We start from the raw sequence: 11,936 nt of genomic DNA, 5'->3' as shown, positions 1-11,936 counted from the left end.
AAGTCTAACGTCAGTACCAGGCAAATTAGTTGAAACAATCTTAAAGAATAAAATTGTCAGACACATAGAAGAACATAAATTGTTGGGCAAAAGTCAACATGGTTTCTGTAAAGGGAAATCGTGTCTTACTAATCTATTAGAGTTCTCTGAAGGGGTCAACAAACATGTGGACAAGGGGGATCCAGTGGACATAGTGTACTTAGATTTTCAGAAAGCCTTTGACAAGGTCCCTCACCAAAGGCTCTTACGTAAATTAAGTTGTCATGGGATAAGATGGAAGATCCTTTCATGGATTGAGAACTGGTTAAAAGACAGGGAACAAAGGGTAGGAATAAATGGTAAATTTTCAGAATGAAGAGGGGTAACTAGTGGTGTTCCCCAAGGGTCAGTCCTAGGGCCAATCCTATTCAACATATTCATAAATGATCTGGAGAAAGGGGTAAACAGTGAGGTGGCAAATTTTGCAGATGATACTAAACTGCTCAAGATAGTTAAGACCAAAGCAGACTGTGAAGAACTTCAAAAAGATCTCACAAAGCTAAGTGATTGGGCAACAAAATTGCAAATGAAATACAATGTGGATAAATGTAAAGTAATGCACACTGGAAAAAATAACCCCAACTATACATACAATATGATGGGGGCTAATTTAGCTACAACGAATCAGGAAACAGACCTTGGAATCATCGTGGATAGTTCTCTGAAGATGTCCACGCAGTGTGCAGCAGCAGTCAAAAAAGTAAACAGGATGTTAGGAATCAATCATTAAAAACGGGATAGAGAAGAAGACAGAGAATATCTTATTGCCCTTATATAAATCCATGGTACGCCCACATCTTGAATACTGAATACAGATGTGGTCTCCTCATCTCAAAAAAGATATACTGGCATTAGAAAAGGTTCAAAGAGGGCAACTAAAATGATTAGGGGTTTGGAATGGGTCCCATACGAGGAGAGATTAAAGAGGCTAGGACTTTTCAGCTTGGAAAAGAGGAGACTAAGGGGGGGATATGATAGAGGTATATAAAATCATGAGTGATGTGGAGAAAGTGAATAAGGAAAAGTTATTTACTTGTTCCCATAATATAAGAACTAGGAGCCACCAAATGAAATTAATGGGCAGCAGGTTTAAAACAAATAAAAGGAAGTTCTTCTTCATACCGTGCACTGTCAACCTGTGGAACTCCTTGCCTGAGGAGGTTGTGAAGGTGAGGACTATAACAGGGTTTAAAAGAGAACTAGATAAATTCATGGAGGTTAAGTCCATTAATGGCTATTAGCCAGGAGGGGTAAGGAATGGTGTCCCTAGCTTCTGTTTCTCAGAGGGTGGAGATGGATGGCAGGAGAGAGGTCACTTGATCATTACCCTCTGGGCACCTGGCATTGGCAGACAGGATACTGGGCTGGATGGACCTGTGGTCTGACCCAGTATGGCCATTCTTATGTTCTTCAAGCAGACAATCTCATGAGATTGGGAAAATGAGTTCTTACAGACTATGGGATACATCCCTGGATACTGCACCTTGACACAATGGGAAGGCGTGGGTGTTCCAATGTCCCCAAGCACTATTGCAGCAGGAGTTTTAACTACCAGTCTGACCTGAACTGAACCAGTCCACTGTTCCTCCACACTGGGGCTTGATTGATAGGCCAACAATCTAGCCTCATAAAAAAGTTAAGTTACAGAAACATAACACGGTAGCTATTCCAGCGCATGACAGTCAGGGATGGAAGAAGCTTGTTTGTGCCATAAGCAATGTCTGATGGTGTGGGAAGGATTCAGAGGGGACACCTAGCCCCAGTAGGGTAGAGGGTCAGCTCCAGGATTGAGAGCTGTGGTGTGTGGGAGACAACATCTTTTCTTTCTCTTCAAGCTCCTCTGCTACTCCCTACCCTCTACGTGGTGTTAGGCCTTTTCCAGCAGACTGACCTATCTCCTCAGTCAATAGTGGAGCCAATATCAACAGCCTACATGCTTCAAAAGAGTAACTTAGATGGGTTAGGGTCCCACTTCAGCAAACTTTTTTTTAAAGTCAAAATTGACTGAGGTGAAAGTTTGTTATTTTTTTCAGTGACTTTAATAGACTTCAGGGAGGGCAGATGGAAAAATTAGTCAAATAATTTCTAATAGAATTCGGTCCAAGCTGAGAGAAAGCCCCTCTCTCTGTGCATTGTGATGATGACTAAGATTAGCTGAGGCATTCTGGTTGACTGTGCCCAGTTTTGCACTTGATAACAGAGCCTCTCAGCTGTGAAATTTAGGTGATTATTAGAGTGCGAGTTTGCTGACCTTCAGTGCAAGGTTCATGTTCCTTACCAGGTATTTGCTTGACCTTAGTTTATGGATTCTGGTGGTGATAGAGGGATAGCTATACTTCCTGCCCATTGAGGAGGGGAGTCCTATTAATTGTTTGCTTTGAAGGTAGGTAAGGTACTAAGAAGCCCATTGTTAAATATAACAAAAGCTAATGTAAATGAAAAAGCTCTTTGAAACATATCTAATATAACAGTTTTGTATATGCATTTTGGAAGAAGAGTGGGTGGCTGCCTGAGAAATTCCAAAAGGTTGAAAAAGTATCTTCCATAACCTTGAAGAGCTGCATCCAAACTTCTGCCTGATTTTCAAATGTGCAAGTTGCCCACAGTTCTGATTGATTTTGATGGGAACCAAGGATACCCAATATCACTGAAAAAAATCAGACCTTTTTTTCTTTCACTAGAAAACCAGCATCTTCCATCTACTAGAATGCACTTATTTAATTTTTAACAGCATTTCTATAGTGTTCATCACCATAGACTAAAAGCAGCTGGTAATGTGCTTTGATATGATCTAATCAGTTAATCACAACATTTTCACAAAGGCATAAAACACAAACCAAATAGATTATTAATACTTATAAATAGTATATTTGTAAAAAATATTGAGGACATACATGATTTAAATAAATTATGAAACAATACATAAACATTCAAAAATGTTTTCTATTACAAGAGAGTTCAGACAATTTGAAATGAAACTTACACATTTAGCTTTAAATATTCTCATTATCTAAGATATACCTTTTAAGCGATCTAACACAAAAAAGTGTCAGGCCAAATGCGGTCTGGTATAATTGGGTATATGATTCTGTTCAAGTGCTTGGAGTTGTCATGGATGAAATTGGTCAACTGTCCTGTCAAATAAGTACAGTTTGGGGTTCCCATAGGGAGCTGTCTCTTGAAGCACTTTTGGAGTATCCTCCTGATACATACCTCTTGTTTAACTGGGCACATTGATTGGTTAAATAAAGTCATTACTAACAAATTTACCTGACAAGTACTTAATAAACATTCCTAAAACAGTAAAGTCCAACTGGTCTTAAAACTACAAAGTTTAACACTGAAACTTATTTTTCTTTAGAAACTACAGAATGATACTGTTTTTCATCAACTTGGTTAAGAACTTGTTTTGCTAATGCAATAATTACCAAATAGTTGCCAGCATTTCAACATCTTTCTATTCTCCATGGTCCATTCTTTTCTGTAATTGTCAATTAATTATAAGTACAATTTAAATATAATTTATACCTCATACCACTTAACCTATATGAACATTTATTTTGCAAAACATTTGAAATTTGGAAATGCTCTTTTTTTCTTTTATAGGACCTAAACATGGCAGTTATTGATCTACAAATTAGCAATATTAAAACCTCATTTATTATGTTCTTTTATTATTTGCAGGCTTAAGCATTTGGATTGTTCCAAGTCATTTCACTAAAATTTTGGGCCTGATAGCTTGCAAAGGATAATGCGCCAAATTCTGTGGTAATTTATACTGCATGCAAGCCCTTTAGCTTGAACAGAATTACATAGGATATAAATCAGTACAGACTTTGACAGAATGATTTCTCTGTGCTGGAAGAAACACACTGAAGTGTTGCAAATTTATAGATATTTGTGCCAGATTGGGAAATTAATGCTCAACATGATTATATATTACTTCTACCCAAAATAATCATGCACAAATCCAAAGAAAAATAAAATACGCAAGACAAATACCCCTGGCTATTTTAATCTTCAAATCTTTATATTTTGTTCATTAGAATTTGCAATACTAAAATTTAGGTTCCCTTTGGTGACATCACACTGGGTCAGTTGGTGAAGGTATATTTTAAACATAAGCCTATACAAAGTATAGTAGTTTCTTCTAAAAGCTAAATGGAGTTTTTTTCCTCATTGACTTCAGTTACCATTTAGCTGTATTAAATAGTATTAAAAATCTTCTATTTCAACATTCTGAAGCTAAACAATATAAAAGAGAATTCTCTGCTTACAATCTTCTATCCTCCATGAAGAAGAGTTTATCTGGAAGCTCATATTTTGAATTCCTTTCCTCTCTTCTATAAATTATTTAAACTGTGAACTAGCTACTGATACATGTGTATCATGGATGGAGCCTGACCAAAACCCTGGATATACCACCAAAAAAATTGGGTGTTCAAAATCCAGAACTGGAATTTTTACAATTCTGATAATATATGGTCTCAACATCTACAGTATAAAATTCTTACAGTCCCCCAAATCCCAATTTCCATGATAAGGTAGCTAAGGTGCAAAGTAATATAAGGGCATATCAATCCTTTTTAAAATTAAGCTAGTCCTCGGCTATATTTTTACAGTGACTTACATTGAAAAGTACAGTGTTTTGTGAGATCTCTAAAAACAGAGAATTGTAAAGCAGATTTCCTAGATTCCACACAGAATCTGATAAAGCCCGTTCCTCACAGGCATTTCTCTTTTCAACAGGCAGAGTAAAACCTTCCAAGGTGCTAAAGACAACAAAAGGAAAGTTGGAGCTGATTCTCTTCCCATTTATGCTTTTGTAATTCCATTGAATTCTCTAAAGTCATTTCTAATTTACATCAGAGCAGAGAAGGGAATCGGGTCCATTACATTTCAGCAGGAATTAACCTGAAGTTATGGCATAACTCTTTCAAACTATGCACTTAATTACTAAACAGCAGATAAAATAGAAGTGAATGCAAACAACAGAAACACTCTGCACATATGGACAGATATTGTACAATTACACAGTATTTTATTTTTTGTTTCAATTTATAAACAATTTAAAAACTTAATTTCAAATATTAAAAAATATACACCCTGAAATCATTTGACTTTGAAACTTTTACATTGTTTAAATAAATACAAGTCAGTTAAAAAGAGGTTAATGACTTTTTACCATGGTTTCGTTCTAACAGTTTTTTTAAATGCTCCTGACTTCAGCAATATGAAATAATTATACTGGAATATATGACTAATTCAAATATTTGAATACTGCATTTTCCCTTAACTTTGAGGGAAATTTCTTATAGATATTCTCATGGATAGTCCAACCTCTTGAAGCAGCTACACACATTGTTTTGCTATGGTGAATGCTTTTCAGAAAAAGGAAAAAAGACAACAAAAAAAAAAGAGATCCCTTTGAAAATATTGTGTGCTGACAACATTCTTGAACATGCTGTAAAATATGGTGGGTTAGACACTTCCGCTATAGTACTCAGCACACGTGGAAATTTCATGCTTAATGTTTACAAAGTGGCAAACAGTGCAAAGATATGGCCACAGTTTTTTAAAATAAACTTTTGTTTTCTTCTTTGACTCACAGTTCTGTCACTACTGAAGCTGTTCACTGTCTCTGCTGTTTTCTTACGTAAATTCTCAATCCAACTGATGCTATTATGCATGGTCCTAGCTAACTCTGATGTTTGATGTGAATTATTGACTCACATATTCTTTCCAGATGTTATAAGTTCCCCAAAGCCCTCTTGATGAGAAAAAGCATATGCAGATCTTCTTGAGTTTCTTCTGTACACCCGACGCATGTAGTTCTGTAATGGTTTCTGCTTCCTTCTAGCCTTCTGCAACTTCCGAACCTTAGGGGAAAAGTTTCCATCAATATGTGAAATTATTTTTGTGTTGTAAACTCTGACTAATTTTTAGAGCTCAGTTATATTGGTGGGGCCTTTATACTGAAAAAAAAACCAAAATGAAAAAAACAAAAACAACAACATAGGTGAAAGAGTTTCCAGTAGATTCCAAAGTAAAAACAAGTGCTGAAGCCATCAGTGGAGTGTTAGTGAGGCACCGTGGTCTGCTGGGCTGAGCGAAGGCCATGGGGAAGATTCTTGAGGCACAGCAAAGAACTTGCAGCCCGGAGAAACAGGGGACTAAAATGGCTTTAACTCACCTTTATACACTCCCAGTCCTGGGGCATCTGGCATAACTGCAACAGCCCTGGGGCCTGTCTGAGTTATGGCAATTCCATGGGCTGCCCTATGGGCAGTAGCACTCCCTGGAATCTCTGCAGTGCTGCAACCATGCCTCCTATGCCTGAGTTTATGAGGAGGTCCTCGGAAAGCAGACTTATGCCTACCTTCCCCAATGCTTGCACCAAGGGACTACTTCCACAGCTGAACCAGGGCTTTTAGGACCCCTTTATGCCATTCCAGCCCAGTGCAGTATAGAGGCCAGAGTGTGGAGTGAAGATCTCCTGCCTAGAAGGCAAGAGTTCTAATACTAGCTCTGTCACTGATTTTCTGTGTGGCCTGGCACAAATCACTTAATCTCACTGTCTCTTTTCCAACTCTATGAAATAGGAATAATAATACTTAGCTACCTCAAATGTCTGTTGTGAGGAGTTTTTAGTGACTGTTCATAACAGCACTTTGAAGATGTGAAGTGCTGCCTAAGTGCTATTAGAAGCAGGGGGCCTAGAGCTAATTGGCCACCTTGCTGTCACTGAAATCAGAGAATTAAAGAGGACATTTGCACCATTTTGTCAACTGCTCCCCCCCACATAATTAAGCCTTTTAAATTTTGAAAATAAACTCATAGCACATGTAGAACTGTGACCTCACCTGACATTCTGTTACACTAGCGTATACCCAAAAACTTGAATACAACGGGGATTATTATATTGCTTGATAAATTACCATGTAGATGGAATATACTTTACAACTTTATTTTTCATGTGTTTTTATGAATAGTGAAGGAATGGCCAAAAACAATCTATTTGTTGTTAAGGTTTGGCATGGATATGAGTTACCTGGATTTCTATTCCAATAAATTTTAACCAGCAGTTTATGTGAACTATCCCTCTAAAATCAGTGAGATTATTCACATGTGTAAGGTAAACAACATTTGGCCCAAACTATAAACCATTAAAAAAATTAACTGTTGGGGTGGAACATCACTTATTATTCACTCTTCAGAATGTAAGACCTTGGGACATATTATGCTATCGGTAATTATGCAGAAGCTCCCATATAAATTAGTTTGCTTAAAAAGTTCTGGCACAACATTGCCCTTTGCTTGTGTGTTTTAATTTCTTTTAAATTTATAAATAAAAAGTAAAAAAAATGCTGACCTAAGAGTCTATTATGAATTAAGTATTATTTTTCACTTCTTGCACATGCCAAATTGTATAGAGTCGATGGTGATGCTTTGAGAGAACTAATAGTATATTTTCCCCCAGTAGTTATATAAGAACTATAAATTTTGTCTGTCTGGAAAAATTTTAGTTCCCTCTATATGTGGGATGCAATGATAAAGAAAACCTCTCACATAATAGGATTAAGTCATACCTGATCAGTTAGCGTTGGATTTAAATCTTCCTTCAAAAATCGGAATGTTATTACAGGCATGACTGAAACCACAGTAGTCAAGAGGATGACAAGCCAAACACTTATCTGGCTCAGGGAATTACGGGCATTTCCTATTAACACATGAAAATGAAATATATTTGTTAGGAGTACAAGGCTGTTGTTAATAGTTTGCAGTTGTGAGACATATTAAATTATCTTTTCTTTATGTTAACATATGTTTCTATTACAAAAATGCTTGAATTTTTCTAGAGATACAAATACTTACTGCTGAAATTACAAAATTCTTTGGCAACATCTAAAATTTGACATAATCCAAAAATGCAAGATGGATTCCAAAGGGGGATTTAAGTGGATGGCTACACTGATGAACACAAGAGCAGCATGAAAAAACGGTGGTGGCACTATTTTTTTCTTCATATCAGATTCCTCATCAGTTTTTGAACTGTCAGATTGTTTGTCATCTGGCCATTTGAACAGAAACCAATCTCTGCTCTTTGAACCAATACTGTGACCACCTTATTTTTCTTTCACATATGATTCATGAGAGGGTTATATTTAAAGTATCTACTCTGTATTAGGCCCTCATTCTGATGCACCATGAAATGGTATCAACTGGCTTTAAACCGCTAAAGCCACATTACAAGCCATGTCCTAAAGGACAAAGGATCCATATCCAGTTGCTTGTTACCTGAGCCATCCAACAGATATTTAACCAACGTTTTCATGAAGAAATATGCACATTTTCAACCCATCTAGTTAATTATTTTCATTTATTTAATACTTCTTCATTTCCTTCCCAAATCACACTCAGGTGCTCTGCACTGAGTAGCAATTTTCTGTTTAGCATGATGTGTGGACTGTCACAGCAAAATGGTCCAATCTACACTACAGACAGGTCACAGTGGCATTATTCAGCCCAAGAGTGACTAGATTTCCAGTTGACCATTTAGCAAATCTGCCAAGTTTGTATTGGTGAGTTTGCTAATGGTATCCTGCAGACCAGGGGTCGGCAACCTCTGGCACGCGGGTCGCCAGGGTAAGCACCCTGGCAGGCCAGGCCAGTTTGTTTACCTGCCGCGTCGGCAGATTCGGCCGATCGCGGCTCCCACTGGCTGCGGGAAGCGCCGCAGGCGACGGATGCGCTGGCCGCATGCCAGAGGTTGCCGACCCCTGCTGTAGACTAAAACAATTGATCCATTTGTGCCATCAGAAACATTCTACATCATTTAACCATGACTCATTTAACACATGGAGGGGAGGGATAGCTCAGTGGTTTGAGCATTGGCCTACTAAATGCAGGGTTGTGAGTTCAATCCTTGAGGGGGCCATTTAGGGATTTGGGGATTGGTCCTGCTTTGAGCAGGGGGTTGGACTAGATGATCTCCTGAGATCCCTTCCAACCCTAATAATCTATGATTTGGCTACTAAAAAGGCATTTGAAAGAACAGTTAACATCTGACTTCAGTGAAGTCCTCCTCAGGCTCAGTAATTACTGGAGTGGCCTTGTATGGCACAGCCACTGCACAAATTACATCCCCTCAGCAAATTGTTCTGACCCCATTGTGCACAGGATTCCTGGGATGGTGAGGGTTCTGGCCAGCACTCTGAGCAGGCAAGGAAGAAAAAAAACTCTCCAAAATGTAAACTTCACTAATTTACTTATTCTGTTTACTGTTGCCAAGGCCTTTCAATACAGCTAGGATGCTTTTGTAAACTTGAAAAGCATTAACATTACTTAAGCAATATCAGTTCAGTTAAGCAGTTTCCCTCCCATATCTGCCATTCTTCTATGTAATTAGAAGATCTAACTCTATACAGATTGTGGCAAATTGCATAAATATTGCCTGTATAATCTCATACCAGGTAACAGACTCACCTACAAAAGGAAAGTGGTTTGGGAATATAACAAAAATCCCATCACTGTGCATTGCAAATAAAATAGCAAAATACACGGCTATACTACCCAAGATGAAAAAACGATTGATGGCAGTCCAATAACTGGTATCCAAGGCTATCTGCAAATAAAATGAGACAAAACGTATTATACTAAGAATCTTTAAGGGTTTAGAAAATATACTACGTATCTTATTGAGTGGAGGGTTACGTATCTAAACAGAGAAGGGATTTGGGATTTTAAAAAAAAATTTAATACAGTGTTCTGGATCTGTTTGGTACTTTTTAGTTTTTCCCATCACATGTTCTCTTTTTAAAAAAAAATAATTAAATGTTTAATTGAAAAAGGCACCAAAACTGTAGCAGACAACATATTCTATCTCCTCCCCCATGCATGCATAGTTTTTAGGAATTCAGTTTAACTTTCAAATGAATTGTTAAATGGGCAGATTAATACTTATGTCTGAGCTTATATATATTCAAATTGGGGTGCAAGTTTTTAGTTATATTCAAGTCAGGGAAGGAAGTTTTGTATCTTCCAAACAATAAAAAGTAAATTTAGGAACCAAGATGCAAATAATGTTACCTATATACCATCATGTGGCTCAATTCAGGACTCTGTTTTGCAAGTTTTTGTGCCGGGAGAATAATTACTTCAGCATAAGGAACTTTGTGAAAAGTGTTTATCCAGAGGTGATATGGTGTTTTTGTCTTTTAAAAGTTTTTCTGTGTGAGTTCATTCAAAAGCATAGTGATTGTCTCATTTTACACACATCATTGTTATTGGGGCATTTAGTGCACTTAGCTGCAACACTCTGGGCATGTCGATACTGCAATTAAAAATGTGTGGCTGGCCCATGCCAGCTGACTTGGGCTCGCAGGGCTCAGGCTAAGGGGCTGTTTAATTGCAATGTAGACATTCAGGCTCAGGCTACAGCCTGAGCTCTGGGACCTTCCCATCTCACAGGGTCCTAGAGCTGCAATTAAACAGCCCCTTATCCAGAGCCCCATGAGCCTAAGTCAACTGGCTTGGGCCTGTTGCAGGTTTTTAATTGCATTGTAGGCGTACCCTCCGTCTGCATGTCCCAGACCTGAAGAAGTTCTTCAACCTTTCACAGAATCCTGGAGCAATTCAACAGTGTGTGGAAACCACGCAAACCTCATCAGTTTTGTTTGAATTTCCTATCAGATTTGGAATTCAAGGGTATCACAAACTCAACCCAAAACCCAGGAGATATAAACCACTTGAATCAGTACTGAAAAAAATACTTTACATGAACCCTTGTACACCAAAACCACTGAGCTCTGCAGAGCTCTAATATCAATAAAAGTATCACCACCCCTTTACTCCTCATACACAATGGTAGATTTTACAATACATGTAGTAATCTATGACAGCACAAGTGAGATTAGAATCAGGCCTAAAATGTGAAAGCTCTTTTCTGAAAGCTTTATAATATTTAGGAACAAAACATGCAAGGCAGAAAGAATGGTTTTGTGGTTAATTCAAAGAAATAGGAGCTGCAAGATCTGGGTGGTATTGCAGGATCTGCCACACACTTCCCTGGGTGGCCTTGTGCAAATCACTTAGTTGCTCTGGGTCCCAAATTCTCTCTCTGTAAAATGTGGTTAGTACCACAGTTGTATTGTCAGGCTCAAATCAATAATATTAGTAAATTGCTTTGAGATCCTAAGAAGGAAGGTGCTATACTATATAAATACAATTCTGCTCTGCAATGACAGATCATTCTGAAATCCGCTTTCCATTACATTATCCAAGAAATATGAATTCTGTCAAGCTTCTTGCATTATTTAATGAACGTTGCACTTAAACTGAATCCTGACCTTATCTTGATTTATGGTTCACCAGCATCCCAAAGCTTAATCATGTAACCACTATATGCATTCATTACACGCTTCCTTATCAAAAGCACATTCTGAATTCTTGAGTAATTTGTGAAAATTATAGCTATCAACTACAAATAATATATTGCCAGCTTGTTATGTCAGTGTGAGCAGCTGCTCAGTCCCAGCATAACACAAGGTGACTCCATATCTAAAGAAAAACACAATACAGCATTCTGACAGAGTATTTAACTAAATGTTTCCCAGCCCTCCCTTCTCTCCCCGGCCTCCATGCCTCGAGCAAGGACCTAAAGGCTGACAGAAAGGGAGCAATCTAGTAAATATTCAGTTCCAGAATCTAAATTATTCCCTCCTGCCTGGTGGATCAATCAAGTTTGGCCAACATGGCTACTTCTTATCGGAAGGTCAACTGTCCCTAAAGCCACCACTCTAATCCCTGCTCTCTTTTATTTCCTAATTGCTCTCATCAGGCCCCTGTTCTCCTGGAAGACCTTAAGCAGCCTTTCCTAGAGGTCAATATCTTCATGC

The 11,936-nt window shown here is 38.0% G+C and overlaps 1 protein-coding gene across 1 annotated transcript in view; it reads right to left on the bottom strand.

Annotated features, from left to right (window-relative positions):
• Positions 1 to 2,930: 2,930 nt before the first annotated feature.
• The window catches only part of ATP8B4 (ATPase phospholipid transporting 8B4 (putative)), a 211,505-nt gene continuing 202,499 nt past the window's right edge, over positions 2,931 to 11,936 (bottom strand). Inside the window, exons 30-32 of the mRNA XM_044979577.1 lie at positions 9,526 to 9,664; positions 7,629 to 7,759; positions 2,931 to 5,918 (exon numbers count right to left, since the gene is read on the bottom strand). Of these exons, the coding sequence (XP_044835512.1) occupies positions 5,769 to 5,918; positions 7,629 to 7,759; positions 9,526 to 9,664 (420 nt within the window). The 3' untranslated portion in view covers positions 2,931 to 5,768. The remainder of the gene's footprint in view (positions 5,919 to 7,628; positions 7,760 to 9,525; positions 9,665 to 11,936) is intronic.

This window comes from Mauremys mutica, chromosome 11, assembly GCF_020497125.1.
Source record: "Mauremys mutica isolate MM-2020 ecotype Southern chromosome 11, ASM2049712v1, whole genome shotgun sequence".
NCBI classification, from domain to species: Eukaryota; Metazoa; Chordata; order Testudines; family Geoemydidae; genus Mauremys; species Mauremys mutica.
This window is presented reverse-complemented; position numbering and strand designations above follow the sequence as displayed.